The sequence below is a fragment of the Sinocyclocheilus grahami genome, unplaced genomic scaffold, assembly GCF_001515645.1.
Source record: "Sinocyclocheilus grahami isolate Dianchi unplaced genomic scaffold, SAMN03320097.WGS_v1.1 scaffold1320.1, whole genome shotgun sequence".
In the NCBI taxonomy this organism is placed as follows: Eukaryota; Metazoa; Chordata; class Actinopteri; order Cypriniformes; family Cyprinidae; genus Sinocyclocheilus; species Sinocyclocheilus grahami.
This window is the reverse complement of record NW_015506499.1, coordinates 1-18,474: the sequence shown is the minus strand read 5'-3', so window position 1 is coordinate 18,474 and position 18,474 is coordinate 1. Positions and strand designations below refer to the sequence as shown.

Here is an 18,474-nt window from a genome sequence, read left to right as displayed (position 1 = left end):
AAGTTTGCGAAAAACATACTAAATGTTCTGTCGTTGGCTACACAGACAAACACAAATGTGACCCTGGACCACAAAAACAAGCCTTAAAGGGATAGTTCCCCCAAAAATGAAAATTCTGTCATCATTTACTCACCCTCAAGTAGTTTCAAACCTGTATAAATGTCTTTGTTCTGCAGAACACAAAGGAAGATATTCTGAAGAATGTGGGAAACAGAGCAGTTCTGGGGCACCATTGACTACCATAGTATTTTTTTCTCCTACTATGGAAGTCAATGGTGCCCCAAATTAATCTGCACGTTTCCACCCACAGCACTCAGCCGCCATTGTTGTTTTCGCAAGAGACTGCGGTGTAGTTGTTCTGATGCCATGGCAAAACTTTGCAGAAAACATTCTACATGTTCTGTCGTTGGCTGCACAGATGAACACAAATCATTTTTTAGAGTCCCAGCCTCAAAGGAGACAAGAGAGGAGTGGATTTATTTTATTTTCGACACAACGGACGGAAGGGGGGTGGGGTGCACAGTAACTCATTATCATTTAAAGAGACATACACCAAAACGGGTTGGTGTGAGCAGAGCTGTTTTTGACAAGGCATAAGGGGTGTTTTTACACAGCCATTGAGTGTTTTTAAGCAAAATATGTTACAGACATTTCATGAAGACCCTAATAAATCATGCCAACTTGTGGAAAATGTTCATCTTATGACCCCTTTAATACATTTAAGAGTACTTCTTTTTCACCTAGGATATGAATAGAGCGGTCTAATCCAAGTCTTCTGAAGAGATATATTTTATTTTATATTTTATAAACAATGATAAACATACATAGAGCACATAAAAATTTCTCAGTAAAACTTGTACAAATGTATATATATATATATATATATATACATATACAAAAAGTAGAGATTCACTTGCATTTGAGTCGAAATATGTTGTTAGTCATGCTATGCAAATTTCATCTAAACAACAACGTTGGTCATACAATCACAATCAACTAACATATCATTACACAACATCACTGAACGTTCAATTTAACATTATTTGTGAGATTAACGTACTATTAAAAAAACACACATTTTGCTAGAGCTCATTTACCTACCCCTCTCAACATCAGATACACTTCTCTGCTCGGGGGAAGGTAGTGGTTTCACAGGTAAAAGACGAACAACCCACTAATTACTTAATGTTGACACTGGAGGTCGCACAACAATAATTAACTGAACAGAAATATAGACATTTTGGTGAAAGACATAACATTCACAGGAACATTTTTAACACTGTTACACAAGTTACTCTTAAAGAAAAAAAGTACTGACAAAAATCTCAACATAACACATCTTCAAACTTTCCATTTAGTTGTGATATGGAAACACAACACTTCAGAGCAATATTAAGTAGGAAAGTAAACATTTTTGAATACATCCAGTCAAAACATCCAGGAACTGCATGTTCATACTTCATATTATGTTCTGCTCTGTTTGTTTATTTAATTTTAAAGTATTCAAACTCTCAATTGCACACTCTTTTGTGAGCTTTTCCCATTCTTTTGGGATCTCACCCTGACCCTGGAATTTTTTATTGTAGTGCTTTTCCAGATCTTTCTGGAACCTGTACACAAACCATTTCCAGTATGGCAGCTCAGAGGTATCAAAGGTGATGCTCCACTTTGCATAATCACCTCCTGCTCTTCTGTATTCTTTATATAGAAACCACTCATTTGATGCACAAAACCTTTTACCACTGGACACTAAAGTTGTGCAAATATCAGCACTGAGATGCTCTGTTTGATGGTAATGCCAACCTTTGATCCCATCCACTCGATGGAAGCGAACATTGTGATCTCCAGGATGATCTTTGGTGGTGTTGGTGCAGATGGCTGTACAGAACGGACACTGAACCCAACAGCACTGACAGAAGTGATCAGTCAGAATCTCATCTGGCCTGAACTTGATGTCCAGTTTTTCATCAAATGCATATATGTTAAACTCTTTACTGATGTCAGTCATTATAGCAGGGAGTTCTTTTCTTATCACATCTTCTAGGAGGTTGAAATCATCAACATCATCGTGTTTGACCCCACTGAGGTCTTTTTCAGAGAAGATCAGCACACCTGAGAGCTTCTCTGTGAAACCCTTCAACCACAAACCAACATCTCCACTGTTCACTTGAACATGTTCAGTAGATTCATTTGCTGCGTCCATGATATGACCCCTTTAATACATTTAAGAGTACTTCTTTTTCACCTAGGATATGAATAGAGCGGTCTAATCCAAGTCTTCTGAAGAGATATATTTTATTTTATATTTTATAAACAATGATAAACATACATAGAGCACATAAAAATTTCTCAGTAAAACTTGTACAAATGTAACACTCTAATCACCGGACAGACACTAGAGCTTTCAATGCATGCGTTGTTTATTCTGTAACACAAGGAGAAATATATTTTCTCTGGTGATACAGTGGGCATTTATACATATACTGTATATATATATATATATATACAAAAAAAAAGAGATTCACTTACATTTGAATTTAAATATGTTGTTAGTCATGCTACGCAAATTTAATCTAAACAACAATGTTGGTCATACAATCACAATCAACTAACATATTACACAACATCACTGAACGTTCAATTTAACATTATTTGTGAGATTAACGTACTATTAAAAAAACACACATTTTGCTAGAGCTCATTTACCTACCCCTCTCAACATCAGATACACTTCTCTGCTCGGGGGAAGGTAGTGGTTTCACAGGTAAAAGACGAACAACCCACTAATTACTTAATGTTGACACTGGAGGTCGCACAACAATAATTAACTGAACAGAAATATAGACATTTTGGTGAAAGACATAACATTCACAGGAACATTTTTAACACTGTTACACAAGTTACTCTTAAAGAAAAAAAGTACTGACAAAAATCTCAACATAACACATCTTCAAACTTTCCATTTAGTTGTGATATGGAAACACAACACTTCAGAGCAATATTAAGTAGGAAAGTAAACATTTTTGAATACATCCAGTCAAAACATCCAGGAACTGCATGTTCATACTTCATATTATGTTCTGCTCTGTTTGTTTATTTAATTTTAAAGTATTCAAACTCTCAATTGCACACTCTTTTGTGAGCTTTTCCCATTCTTTTGGGATCTCACCCTGACCCTGGAATTTTTTATTGTAGTGCTTTTCCAGATCTTTCTGGAACCTGTACACAAACCATTTCCAGTATGGCACAGAACGGACACTGAACCCAACAGCACTGACAGAAGTGATCAGTCAGAATCTCATCTGGCCTGAACTTGATGTCCAGTTTTTCATCAAATGCATATATGTTAAACTCTTTACTGATGTCAGTCATTATAGCAGGGAGTTCTTTTCTTATCACATCTTCTAGGAGGTTGAAATCATCAACATCATCGTGTTTGACCCCACTGAGGTCTTTTTCAGAGAAGATCAGCACACCTGAGAGCTTCTCTGTGAAACCCTTCAACCACAAACCAACATCTCCACTGTTCACTTGAACATGTTCAGTAGATTCATTTGCTGCGTCCATGATCTTCTGCTGCAGGAGTTCAATGTTCTTCTTCATCTTGGGTAAAACACTGACACTGAACTTATCAGTGATAAACTGATTGACTTCATGTCTGATGAAACTCTTAAAGTGATCTCTGGGATTGTGAATGTAGTTCATGTATTGATTGAAATCCTCCTCTTCTGCCAGTGTCTTCAGGATGTGTATCTCCAGATTGGATCTGTTTCCATTCAGTGATTCACAGTCTGTTTGAATGTCATCTGATAAATCTCTGGCAGTCTTCTTGTAGACACTTTGCTTAACAGGCTCTCTGAGTTTCTGACAGATGATCTCACCAAAAATGACAGCTGATGAAGCTCCATGGAGGTGTTTCTGGAAAACACTATAGTATTCTTTTCTCTTCTTGTCAACGTATATTACAGGATCATTGGCTTCCCTGAACAGTCTGTGTTGGCCAGTGATCATCTTGTTTGCTCTCTTAGAGATGGACAGAACCAAATCCATGAAGAATTCATTCTTGAACACATAGTGCACTGATGCTTCCTCGTGTTCGGTTTCTCTTGCCTTGATGTAATCTGTGAGTTGTTGAATACAGCTTTTGTTGTAGCCCATCTTTGAAATGTTAAATGACTGAATCATTTCGTCTGTCTGCAGAGAAACATCTGTGACAAATGATCTTATTTGGGCCTCGTCCTCTTTAGATAGAATGCAACCCAACTTCTCTTTAGCTGATCTGAAGGCATTTGTTAAAGCTCCGGTAAATCCACTGGATTTCTTTACCTTCACATAATCAGAAAAACTCAGTACTTTGAAAATATACTTGCTCTCCCCCCAGTGGTCTACAGGAGCACTTTTATAGATGTCACTGAGGAGGATTCTTACATCTGTCAATATGTCAATCTCTTTGATTGCAGGAGTGTCTTTGATGATGTTTTTCACACACAGTTTCCAAAACAAATCAAACTCTTTCTTCACTGTTTCTTCATCATTTGCTTTGTCTTTGAGATTTAAGGCAAGTTCTTTGCTCTTTTCCAAGAGAGTGTTTTCATGATGTGTCCTCTGAGCATCGATCTTTTTCCTCAGGTCTCGCTGCTGAAGAACCTCATTTAATTTCCTCTTTGTCTCTCTCACAATGTTTTCCTGAACATCTTTGATTTTGGTTTCAAATGACATTTTCCACTGAATCAGTAAATCGGCATCTGTGTCTTTTTCAAAGAACTCTGACATTGATTTTTCCACTTCTTCATTTGTCTTCTTCAGTTCTCTCTGAAGATCAGTTTCCTCAACCTCATTAATTACTCCATTTTCTATTTTGTTGTGTAACTCGTTCTCAGTTTCCATCATGGCTCTGCGAAGACTCCAGGACCACTTGCTGTATTCAGTCTCCAGTTTCCTGTAGGCTGAGATCTCCAGAGAATTTCTGAAGCTGAAGACGAATCGTTCCTTCAGTAAAGCCTCCCAGAGATCTTTAATACGATCTTTCAAGTGTGTCAGCCTCATTCCATGTGATTTTGAGGCATGAGACATAATAGTTTTCTTCAGTTCTTGAATGTTCTCACAGTAGTTTGGGTTTGGTGGTGCCATCGGTGGGCTGCCCTCCCAAAGCTGAGCAAAATACTTCACATCTTTCTGAACATCAAATTTAATGATATCACTGAAACGTTCTGCATCACAGACTTCATCTTTAGCAGCGAGTTTTGTCATCTCGTCCAGTTTCTCCTGCAGTCGTCTCCTTCCCTCCATGTTTTTCTCTCCAGCTGTGATGTCCGACACGTTCTGATGCACAAACACACAGCTGGGATTCAGTCTGACCTTCTTCATCCTCAGGATGGCCTGAACAACAATCTGAAGAATGTCCTGTATCTCAGATGGGTTTTCACCAAAGATGTTGATCAGTGTCAGATTTCCAAGACCAACAACAAATGTGGCCAGTTCATTGTCATGATGTCTTGTTGACCTTCCAGCCAGTTCTAGAGCACGAAGACCCTCAGTATCAACAACTAGAATATAGTCACAGGTGAGCATTGTTCTCATCTCGTCTGAGACTCTGACCAGCTGCATGAAAGCTCCTCTGGTGCACCTGCCAGCGCTGACAGCAAACTGGAGTCCAAACATGGCATTGAGCATGGTGGATTTCCCAGAGCTCTGGATCCCTAAAATTGACAGCACAAAGACTCTCTGGTCTCCCAGTTTCTGGACGAGTTGATCTAGAACAGCAGAGACCCAGATTACAGGAACATGAGCAGCATCTCCATCCATCAGTTCCAGTGGAAATCCAGAGATCATCATCTCTGCTGCGAGACTCGCGAGAGAAGAGAAGTCTTTCAGGTCTTTCTTGTTCTTCTTTACAGATGAACATGATTCATAGATCTGACCGATCTCCCTCATGATGTGCTCCACACCAAAGGTTGCAGCTTGAAGATCCTCGGATATTCTCTCAAGCTCAGATTGTTCAGCTCTGAGATGTTCAGATTTATTATGGTTCTCTTTCAGTTTCAAGACTGCTGACCACTTTTCATCATATTTGTGATGTAGAGCAGAAAGATCAGCTGATGCATGTTCATCCAGAAGGATTCTGAGCCATTTAAGAAAAAACATCTTTGTGGCAGCGTGTGAGTTCATTTCTTTAATAAAGAGCTTCATAAACTCACTGATGTCAGATTCATGCTGTTGCTCAAGGATTTTCCTCATTTCTGTGTGTTTTTTACTTATTTCCATTTCTGTCTCATCTGCTCGAGTTCGATGTAGTTCTTTGTTCTTCTGACTCCACTGATGCCACAGTTTCCCCTGATGAGGCAGAAACGATTCTTTGATTTCTCTCAGATCTTTCTTCTCCAGTAAACTCATCATCTTCTGTGCTGCTTCTCTTCCTCTCCTGCAGTCATCATCATCTTCCTCATCTACTCTGATGTCTGAGTGTTTGGACACATCTTCAAGTCTGAAAGTGTGAGATGAATCTGAAAGACAAGCATTTATAGCTCTTCTGAGTTCTTCAGACACATCTGATTGATTTCTGTCTTTCAGACCAATTTTATATTTTCTATTCCTCATCTCAGTGAGAGCTAAATCATCCTCAGTAAGGAGACAAATGAGTGGCTTTGAGTCCTTGTACAGGTTTTGAACTTTTATCATGTTTCTATCATTCCTGTCGAGTTGTGGCAGAAGAACAACATTGACTGAGCACATGTCAGTGAGGATCTGCAGCTGTTTCTCGTGGTCTCCTGCATCACCGTGTAGATTACAGAAAAATATAATGTGGCAACAATGTGTAAAAGAGTTGGTATATGTTTATGTGGTAGGTCCAGTGAAGTTCTTCCTGCCTACATGTGGTTGGTGAGTCTGTTCATCAACTGCCCTATCGGTGGGCAGTGGAAAGAGTATATGATGTATGCAAATGCCCAATATTTTCCTTATTTTTCATATTCATTCATACAGCTCAGTTATTCTTTATGATTCTTTTACATTATATTCATATTACTGTTTTATGTTACACATATACTCAAGCATTATTCATTATCCATTTATTCTCTTTATTTCCATTAATATGCATATTCCATGACGTAATATATGTTTCTTCATTTGACATATAATAAATTACATGTTATGATATTTGGATAGGATGTTGGAAACTTACTTTCTGCAAAAATATGTTTTATATGCAGGAATGTTTGCTAAATTTGTCCTCTGCCTCTGCCTACATATTCTTTTCCAGGAGATGGTATTTGGTATTTGCATGGTGATATTTGAAAATTGCCAAGATCTGCTGTTCTGGTCAGAAGGTGTAAAAACCACAGCTACATTTGTATCTTCTCGTTGATCTCATTGATCTCACCTGACCTAGCTCTGAACTTCAGGTTAATTTAGATGGAAGAACACAGTTGGCAGGACGTAGATATTGACACAGTGGATAAATTAATTTGACATCTATAGATCAGACCAAAACATATCGTGATTTTGTTGTAGCATCTCTAGTATATATATTATTCTAATTGGTTTTTCAGACAGCTTTTCTTCTACTCTCCTCACATGCTCCTCATAGGCCTTTGTCTTTTGACTTCTGAAGATTATTATACTTAGATCAGATGGCTATTTTAGACATTTTAGCAGAATATACATATACAGAATATGATTTTGTATTCATTTTAATCTTTTTCATTAATTTTTTTATCTTTTATTATAATTTTCATCTACAATTGTTACCAATTATGATATTATTTTTAAATAAACAATAATTTTACTGAAAGACTTCCTCTGCCTGGATCTCTCCTGCATCAGTATATAAACCGGTTGACTAGATAGACAGAATAGTGTCATGAATCACCCCTTTTTTTCCTGCATCCAGTGTTCGAATTTTCAAAGCTTTTTAGGTTTATCGTTGAGAAAACCTAATAACCTAATGACTGTTCCAAGAAAAAAACGTTTTCAATATCAGTTTAATTAGGTTTACCAAACAATCATTAAGCAAAGAAGAATTAAATATCTTACCCATAGGCAGAGAGTGAGCCAACTACAGCATAAGGCTAAAGTAGCCTAATGTTAGTGTACTCTATTAACTACTTGCAGTGATACTTAAAGTGATAACAATATAATAAAAACATTCTGAGTTACTAATTATAACACTTTAATTTTCAGTTATTCAAACAGTGAGTAAATTATGGAGAAAGCGAGCAAAGAACATTTACATTAAATATCACTGACTTCAGTCTAGCCAGAGTTTAAGCACTCAAAACTCCTGTTATAATCAATGAAGCTGTCCATACACTTTATGATAAATTAATCTCTTACTTACATTGTACGTACATCTGTACTTTGTAGCTTATGATGAGAGAATTTCACAAGTTTCAGTCAGAATTCACTCAGTGAGCGCGCGCACTGATCAAAACTCCGGTAATTCAGAGATGACTCATCTGAATGCTTCTGATTGGCCATTGCATTCATAAACGCAACAGAATCATGTGTGATTAGTTATAATGCACAACGCTGTAAAACTCTTAAAACAAAATATGATGTAACATGAGCATGTCTAATTTAATACAGCAATTTATACTTTTTGTTTAATCTCCATTTTCACTAGTTTCATTTCAGTATTATAGTTTTATTGAAAAACCAGGGGACTCATGTGACGAGTCGGCTGCCTCCCCCCTAATTATCATCATCACCCCGTCCCTTAATCGCTGCCCTCCTATAGGAGTGGGTGCGTGAGAGAGGAGGGGCGCAGAATCATCCAGGTCAGGCAGCGTGTGATGAGGCACACCTGAAGGGAATGGAGCCTCATCACAGCCACTGTTAAAATGCAGAGCGTGCCTCTCCTCGAGAGACACGCTGGTGTCCTTGTGGATCCAGGAAGGCTGGATCCACAAGGACACCAGCGTGTTGAGGGATCTCCGTGCCGCCGAAGATGCGAGGTGCTAGAACCGCACCCGTTACATGGCCGTCGGGCCAGGATGCCGAGCCATCTAGTCTCTTTGAGCGCTGTGGGCAAAGAGAAGGATGAAGCCGCTGGAAGAAGCTGCCCCAACTTCAAGAACCCCGCAGCATGACGAGGACACCAGATCCCCTGTTTAATTTGAACACTCTTTCCCTTTGGACACTTTTACCCCTTTTTTGGACTTAATGTTGACTTTCTGTTAATAAAAGCCTCTCTGAGGCCTGACGCCACACCCACTGTGTCTGTCATTTGCTCCTCCCGTGACAAATAGATATGAGTTGGATGTGAATTTACCAATTCTCACTAGCTGTTGCCTATCTGTCAGAAGCTGGTGATCCATTGACAGATAGAGCTAGGAACAGAGAGCTGGATTAGTTTGGTCAGGAGGAGTGCTGGGATGGTGGTGTAGAAGTCCAAACTGAAGTCCACAAACAGGATCCTCGCATAAGTCCCTGATCTGTCCAGATGTTGGAGGATGTAGTGCAGTCCCATGTTGACTGCATCATCCACAGACCTGTTTGCTCAGTAAGCAAACAGCAGGGGGTCCAGTGATGTCCTTCAGATAAGCCAACACTAGTCTTTCAAATGACTTCATGGCCACAGCTGTAGTCATTAAGTCCTGTGATTTTGGGTTTCTCTGGGATGGGGAAGATGGTGGAGCATTTGAAGCAGGAAGGGATTTCGCACAGCTCCAGTGATCTGAAAATATGGAGGCCAGCTGGTCAGCACAGGTTTTTAGATAGGCTGATGTAACACCATCTGGGCCTGGTGCTTTCCTTTTCTTCTGTTTCCTAAAGACCTGACGCACATCATCTTCACTGATCTGAAGAGCAGGAGGGGGGAGAGGGGGGTTGCTGAAGGTGTTGATGCTTGTGTAGAGAGATGGTCAGAGCGGGTGTGCGGTGTGAGACCGGGAGTTTCAAATCTACAGTAAAACTCTTTCAGGTCTTCAGCAAGTTAATAGTCAATACTGGGAATAGTCTCTTGTAATTTGTAATGTCTTTCAGACCTTTCCACATTGAAACAAGGTCATTGGCTGAAAAGTGGTTTTCCATCTTTTTAGAGTAGCTCCTCTCAGCCACTCTAATCTCCTTATTCAGTGTGTTTCTGGCCAGATTGTACAAGACTCTGTCCCCACTCCTGTAGGCATCCTTTTTTGGCCTGGCAAAGCTTTCTGAGTTTTGCTGTGAACCATGGTTTGTCATTGTTGTATGTTAAATAAGTCCTGGTAGAAATGCATATGTCCTCACAGAAACTGATGTAAGATGTTACAGTGTCTATGAGCTCGCCCAGATCAGTGGTTGCAGCTTCAAAAACACTCCAATCAACGGGCTCACAACATTCCCGCAGACATTGCAAGACCATAGGGGTCTTAGTGAATTGTTATCGGGTCTGTCAAGTGGCAAAGACGGCACAGAGAGAGGAAGCAGAAGCAGGGATGCTGGGCGGGGCTAAGGAAACCACCCACAAACCATAGCTATCAAGCATATTCCTCTCTAATGCCAGGGTGTCTGTCATTTGCTCCTCCCGTGACAAATAGATATGAGTTGGATGTGAATTTACCAATTCTCACTAGCTGTTGCCTATCTGTCAGAAGCTGGTGATCCATTGACAGATAGAGCTAGGAACAGAGAGCTGGATTAGTTTGGTCAGGAGGAGTGCTGGGATGGTGGTGTAGAAGTCCAAACTGAAGTCCACAAACAGGATCCTCGCATAAGTCCCTGATCTGTCCAGATGTTGGAGGATGTAGTGCAGTCCCATGTTGACTGCATCATCCACAGACCTGTTTGCTCAGTAAGCAAACAGCAGGGGGTCCAGTGATGTCCTTCAGATAAGCCAACACTAGTCTTTCAAATGACTTCATGGCCACAGCTGTAGTCATTAAGTCCTGTGATTTTGGGTTTCTCTGGGATGGGGAAGATGGTGGAGCATTTGAAGCAGGAAGGGATTTCGCACAGCTCCAGTGATCTGAAAATATGGAGGCCAGCTGGTCAGCACAGGTTTTTAGATAGGCTGATGTAACACCATCTGGGCCTGGTGCTTTCCTTTTCTTCTGTTTCCTAAAGACCTGACGCACATCATCTTCACTGATCTGAAGAGCAGGAGGGGGGAGAGGGGGGTTGCTGAAGGTGTTGATGCTTGTGTAGAGAGATGGTCAGAGCGGGTGTGCGGTGTGAGACCGGGAGTTTCAAATCTACAGTAAAACTCTTTCAGGTCTTCAGCAAGTTAATAGTCAATACTGGGAATAGTCTCTTGTAATTTGTAATGTCTTTCAGACCTTTCCACATTGAAACAAGGTCATTGGCTGAAAAGTGGTTTTCCATCTTTTTAGAGTAGCTCCTCTCAGCCACTCTAATCTCCTTATTCAGTGTGTTTCTGGCCAGATTGTACAAGACTCTGTCCCCACTCCTGTAGGCATCCTCTTTGGTCTGGCAAAGCTTTCTGAGTTTTACTGTGAACCATGGTTTGTCATTGTTGTATGTTAAATAAGTCCTGGTAGAAATGCATATGTCCTCACAGAAACTGATGTAAGATGTTACAGTGTCTATGAGCTCGCCCAGATCAGTGGTTGCAGCTTCAAAAACACTCCAATCAACGGGCTCACAACATTCCCGCAGACATTGCAAGACCATAGGGGTCTTAGTGAATTGTTATCGGGTCTGTCAAGTGGCAAAGACGGCACAGAGAGAGGAAGCAGAAGCAGGGATGCTGGGCGGGGCTAAGGAAACCACCCACAAACCATAGCTATCAAGCATATTCCTCTCTAATGCCAGGTCCATCGTACAAAAAATGGATAATATGGAGCTGCTGGTTGCTGCTGAAAACTTTGCTTGTGAATGTTGCATCACGATAATCATTCCCAACGCTGCTGTAGAGTTAGCAGGTTGCACTATGCACTGTCAAATCATGACGGAAACTCTGGTAAGAGCAGAGGTAGAGGAGTTTCCATATATATGTACAAAATGGCTGGTGTTCACTAAGCCGCATTATAGATAAACATTGTTCATGGGATATCGAGATTTATCTGCCGAGAAAGCTAACAACAGTGGTTACTACAGCCATTTACATACCCTCTACATTACAAGTTGTTCTGACACGTCACAGTGAACAAACACGTCCGAGTCTATTAAAATCAGAAACCATGGATGACGAAAGAAATCCACAAACACCTCAAATCATGGGATACTGCCTTCAAGTCATGAGACAGGGCCTTGTACAGCATGGCAAAAGGAGGATTGAGAACCACTTCACAGATAACAACACTAGGTGGGTGTGTCAAGGAGTACAACATATTACAAACTACAAGGGCAGCAGCCCTTCAAACCCTAACAACGACAGTCTAAGTGACTACAGACCATTGCTCTCACTGTTATGAAGTGCTTTAAGAGACTGGTACTGAGGCATATTAAAACTAGCCTCCCTCCTGACTTCAACCCACATCAATTTGCGTCCAGGCCAAATAGACCTATGGTGGATGCAATTACCACAGCTACACATAGCACTGGATCACCTGGAACACAAAGGGACTTATGTTTGCATGCTCTTCATTGATTACACCTCTGCTTTTAACAATATATTACCAGACAACTGCTTCACCTGGGCTTTTCATCTCCAATTGTATTCGTATGAAAGAAGAAAGTCATTTATACCTAAAATGGCTTGAGGGTAAATTGTAGGGTAATTTAAATTTTTTGGTGAACTATCTCTTTAAGACACAGTATTAACATAGTGGCTATGGCCCCAGGTGCCATTTCTGTCATCTAAGAACAGCAAACTGAGGCTACAATTTACATGGCTCACCAAAATTGGACAACAGAAGATTGGAAAAATGTCGTCTTGTCTGAGTCTCTATTTCTGCTGCAACATTCGGATGGTAGGGTCAGAATTTGGTGTAAACAACATGAAAGCATGGATCCATCCTGATAAAAAACCTGTTCTGGATCCTACAGATCTGGCCAATTTTAGACCTATTTCCAAGCTGCCTTTTCTTTCAAAAGTTCTCGAAAAGATAGTTTGTAGTCAATTAATGGCCTATCTGAAAGATCACAATATTCTTGAAGTTTTCCAGTACGGTTTTAAAACTCTACACAGCACAGAATCTGTACTTCTAAAAGTTTTTAATGATATCCTTTTAGCTACTGATGCTGGTGATTTTGTTATTCTGGTGCTTCTTGATTTAACTGCTGCGTTTGACACTGTGGACCATGAAATCTTAATTTCTCGTCTGGAGCAGTGGGTGGGCATCAAGGGCATAGCGCTCCAATGGTTCAGGTCCTATTTAAAAGGTCGGACTTTCTGTGTTAGCTGTGGTGACTCTGTGTCCTCTTCGGCTTCTCTCTCTTGTGGGGTACCGCAGGGCTCAGTTTTAGGCCCTCTCCTTTTCTCTCTTTATTTGCTCCCCCTTGGTTCAATAATCAGGAAGCATGGATTGTCATTCCATTGTTATGCGGATGATAGCCAGATTTATGTGCCACTTAGAAAGAATGACACTGTCAGACTACTACTCGTTTGTCTTGACGATATAAAGGCATGGATGGCTCTTAATTTTTAAAGTTTCAATGAAAACAAGACAGAAGTGATGGTTTTTGGTGGGACCACTGGGACCCCTCTGGTTGATTTGGGTGCCTTGGCTCAGTACATCAAGCCAACCATCACTAACTTAGGGGTGAAAATTGACTCGGATCTTAAGCTCGACAGTCAGATCAGGGTAGTAGTTTTTATCCAATTCCAAGGCAACACTTTTGAGACAGTAATCCATGCCTTTGTAACCACTCGGTTAGATTACTGTAATGCACTGTACGTGGGGGTTAGTGGGTCTTCTGTTGCTTGTTTGCAGATGGTGCATAAATATGATAAATATGTGCATAAACACATAAATATGAGCACATTTCCCCCATTTTAGCTTCACTTCACTGGTTGCCCGTACATTTTAGGATTCAATTTAAAATTCTTCTATTTGTTTTTAAATCCCTAAATGGGATCCCCACCTTGATTGATATTGTTGCTGACCATATCCATTCTTTTATGATCTTGTAATGGCTACGTCCAGCAGGATAACATGTCATGTCTTAAAGCTCATATAATCTGAAACTGGTTTCCTGAACATTACAGTGAGTTCGCTATACTCAAAATGGCCTACACAGTCACCAGATCTCATCAAATAAAGCACCTTAAGGATGTAATTGAATGGGAGATTTGCATCATGAATGTACACAGGGCTCGAATTGAGGGGGGATGCAGGGGGATGACATCCTCCTGGTTAAAAAAAATTACAAAAAGCATCCCCTCAGTAAAACCACCATACCCCTTACCATCCCCTTTGGATTAATAATGTGTATTATGTAAAACTTATCATGCAAATTAAATGTTAAAATGATCTACTTAAGATAATTCACGAATAATGGCGATTGGCCAATCAGAACTCGGCTCTGTAACAAGCTGCGCACAAGCGGAAGCAATTTTGCGTATTTTTTCACACAAAATGGTTCAAGCGCAACTTTTGAATTTCTTTAAAAAGAAGACAACAGAAAAGGTATGATTTTTCCTTCATTAGAATTCCCCTGACATAATGTTATTGTGCTGTATGTGTAACGGTGAGGGATTGAGAGATGATAGGAGAGCTGACATTATCGAGTCATCGACCTTGCAAAAACCAAACAAAAACACGTCTTGAGAGTCCAAAAGCATTCACTGCGCGATGAAGCCTATTAGAATACAGGGAAAATAACCTTATATTTCAAGCAATTAAAGAAAAAATACCCAAGTATGAGTTTTTATGTTTTTATATTCATTGCACAAGCAATGTACTTTTAAATGAACTATTATTTATATTTTTTTTTTCCCTTCTTGGGCCTGAAATGGAGGGATTTTGGTTAATATTGATAATTAAACAATATTTTGCTAAATGTGCAGAACTCTGAAATTCTGCCAGTTGCTTACAGCAAACACTGAACCAAGCTATTTAAATGCTGAGCCAGCAGCTCATTGGCTGCAAATTCAACAGAGACCAGTCAGCATGTGCCATGTATTTAACAATGTGATAGCTAGCATATTGCATTAAGGACCTTTTAGCCTGCACCATCTAGAGTTTCTGTTCTATAAAGATTTTCGCAAATACCTTTTCCGAGACATTTGATTCAGAATCTTCAGTCATTTGCTCTTTCGGCCTGCATTTGGCGGGTCGTATATCATTTTTCGAGGTTTTTGTTTGCTGTGCGCCTTTTTATCCATCTTTCGTGAAGAATGGAGCTGCGTTGGAGTGTTTGATAGTATTCTGGGTGCTGTCCTCATATCGCTACAGCATACAATTTGCAGAAAGAGAAAGCTGAACAGGTTTTGAGGTTAATGTGTTACAAATAAATCCAGCATAAAGCTTGAGATATTATTTTAACCTGGTGAAATGTTTCTTTTTTTAAAAATCCATCTGGACCATAGAACGGGGCTCTCAAAGCTTTGACATCCGGGTATCCGAGAGATAAGTCAGTAAATTCGAGTAAAATCACAGGCTTCGCATATCCCGTGCGAATGCACCACACGAAATTCAGAGGTGGGGGGGTAATTTCACACAAGGTCCCCAGATAACACTAATCCCGTGCGAATAGGGCTATAGTAACTACATGTGTACGTAGTATGTAACCACAGTGTAAGTACACATTGGTACATAGTATCTACAGCTGTAATGTTTGTGTAACTACACACATGTAACAACCCACTGAATGGTATGTGTAAGTACAAATGTGTAACAGGACATTGGTAACAACACTGACATTGACCAATTGACATTGGTATCAACTGACATTAGGCTACGAGTAAATCATATTTGGCGGCAACTGTTCATTACAAAGACATTAAAGGGGTCATGAACTGCCTTTTTTATTATTTTGTTCTTTTCTCTGAAAAAGTGAAATAGAAATAACAATTATTGTACAATGCCTTACTATCTGTTATTTAACTGAAATTATTTTACCTGGCATTAGAGAAGATTGCTCTCTTTGTGTTGTCTTCTTGGTGGTCCATGAGCTGCCTTTCTGCAGATAGCGGTCTGGAGAGAGATCTGCAACTCTCTGCTGGGATTCATCTGCCTGTGGAGACTGACGGAGGATATTGTGAGTCACAAACTAGATAGGAGAACATAAAAATGAAAGAGATATGTTGATACGAAATATGTTGTGCACTTCACTTTCTCCAGATCTCTATATATTTGCCTCCAGATTTTATGGTGTTTTAATAATGAAATCTAAACTTTTGGCCACAATGTGAGACAAACATGCAACACAGTCTCATGCAAATTGCATCTCAGTTGGTAGAGCCATATCAGATGAGGATAAGCTATTGATGTTTAAAGTACTAACTGTCCCTCTCTCTCCTAAGAAGTTCTAGATTCTGTATTTTGAGAGCATTACATACTGTATGTGTTATCTGCGATACATTGTGGTAGTAGTAGATATTCCAGAGGTACTTGGCATATGGCCACATTCATCAGCCATTTTGAAATCATGGTGTCATACATGAGTCTGGAAATAGAGGATCCAACCCAGTGCTTTATTCTGAATTGGCTGGACTCAGATTTACCAGATTACAGTGTGCAATTTCTATATGTGTGAACAAACCACTGTAATGGGACGGCTACTCAAAAACTAAAACACAGATCTCCCAGTGTTTAACAAATAGACAGATGATATAGACATATAGAGAAAGAGATACTTTTAGCGGTGTTTGTTTCCATTGATTTACTTGCAGTGATGACTGCAGACGCTCCTCTTGTTCTCCTGCTGTTTCTTCTCCTGGCTCTGCAATAATTAAAGAAGAAGAATTATTTTCATCTTCAAATGTCGTCATCACAGAAATACAAACATCTAAAATTACCTCAGTGTATGTATAGGATATTGATGTATTCCAATTATAATTTACATTTCTTACCCATGCTGCCGGATTTTAAATCACCAGGACACTCTGGTCAGGTTTACAGCTCCTTTCTTCTTCTTTTACCCTCCTTTTAAAAGACAGTGTAATTATATCATTTAAAACTTTGTATTAACATATTATAAAGCACTTTCTCTTTTCCATCTGTTTGTCTTGACCCTACACATACTTGTCCCAGTGTTTCAGACAAAAATTGTTTGTATAAGTACATTGAATTTGTATTTTGTATACCAGCACAATCTTTTCAGGATAAAAATGATTTGGCAGTATTAATCTATTATAGACCTAAACGCTGATCATTGTCAATGGTCAAACGGTTAGAGAGTCGGACTCGTAACCCAAAGGTTGCGGGTTCGAGTCTCGTACCGGCAGGGATCTGGACGCGAGCAGTGCGACGAAATACTATCGAAACCATTATAATCAGTGACTGTTTGCACTGGATGTGACACGACACGACACATCTCCAACAGTAAACTGATGCCTCGTTCTATTTATGACGTATTAAAATGATTTTTAACACTGGCTTTGTCGTGTCCAGTGTAGACAGACTTCAGCTGTTAACTCCACATCTGAGCCGCTGTCATCGGAAGCCTGTGTTTTGCCAGATGTTGAGGGGGTTCTTGCCATCATGCACCGCAACATGGTGCTCGTTGGCTTTAAAGCAGGGCACCCTCATGCATTAACACACTCTGAGGTGTGCATGAGCTCATTTAGAGTGTCTGTAATGAGCCGATTTCGTGCATGAATATAGAAGCCCTATGACTACAACTACCATCATTTGAATTGTCATAAAATTATGAAATTATTGTACATTATGGGATTTTTTAAATTATTGATCGTACATCGTACAAATACGATAATTATCGTAGGTCTGGCAACACTGATGCAGAGCACTAATTCCGAGTATGGGTAACCATACTTGGCCACATGTCACGTCACGTCATTTTCACTTTAAAGTTTTTTTTACATTAGTTATAATTTATATTTTTGTCTGTTTGATTTTTGCTGTCAACCTCTATTTGTTTTACATGATTATATGATAAAATAAATGATAAATAAATGTGGTAATATGCACCTCTTTATTTTTTGAACAGCTTTGGATGATGATGATAATAATCCATTTATCTTAAAAACTGAGCACATAACCGAATGTGGGCACAGCACACATGCAATACAATTTCTGTAAAAGTATGTAAAAAATATCCATTCTTTTTCCAAACCACTTGTCCTGGGGAAGCTGTAGACCAATGTATTAAAAATTAAAACTAAAAAAATAGCTTATGATTTCTGTTTCAGTTTAGTTAGTTTTGAAGCAATGCTTAATAGTTTTTGTTGTGCTAGTTTTCATTTAATTTTTCTTTTATTATTGGGAATTTAATTTCAGTTTCAGTTCATAACAATAATCTTGGTTACAGCTCACCCCATTACAACACTCACCGCTCTCCCCTAAATGTAATAAAGTAAATTCTGACAAACCTGAGGTGAATCTGGATTCCAAAAAGCAAATGAAAGTTCTCTGCTGAATATCATGTAAGAGACGTGTCCGATGATGATGATGAAGGAGCACTGTGTTGCGA

General features: G+C 39.5%; 1 protein-coding gene across 1 annotated transcript; it reads right to left on the bottom strand.

Annotated features, from left to right (window-relative positions):
* Window positions 1-1,459: 1,459 nt before the first annotated feature.
* Window positions 1,460-6,786, bottom strand: LOC107569163 (interferon-induced very large GTPase 1-like; the record flags this gene model as incomplete). The annotated part of the gene is made up of 2 exons (XM_016255176.1): window positions 1,460-2,112; window positions 3,477-6,786. Coding segments are annotated over 2 exons (3,963 nt in total), but the record flags the coding sequence as incomplete, so codon positions are not given.
* Between the last annotated feature and the right edge of the window lie 11,688 nt (window positions 6,787-18,474).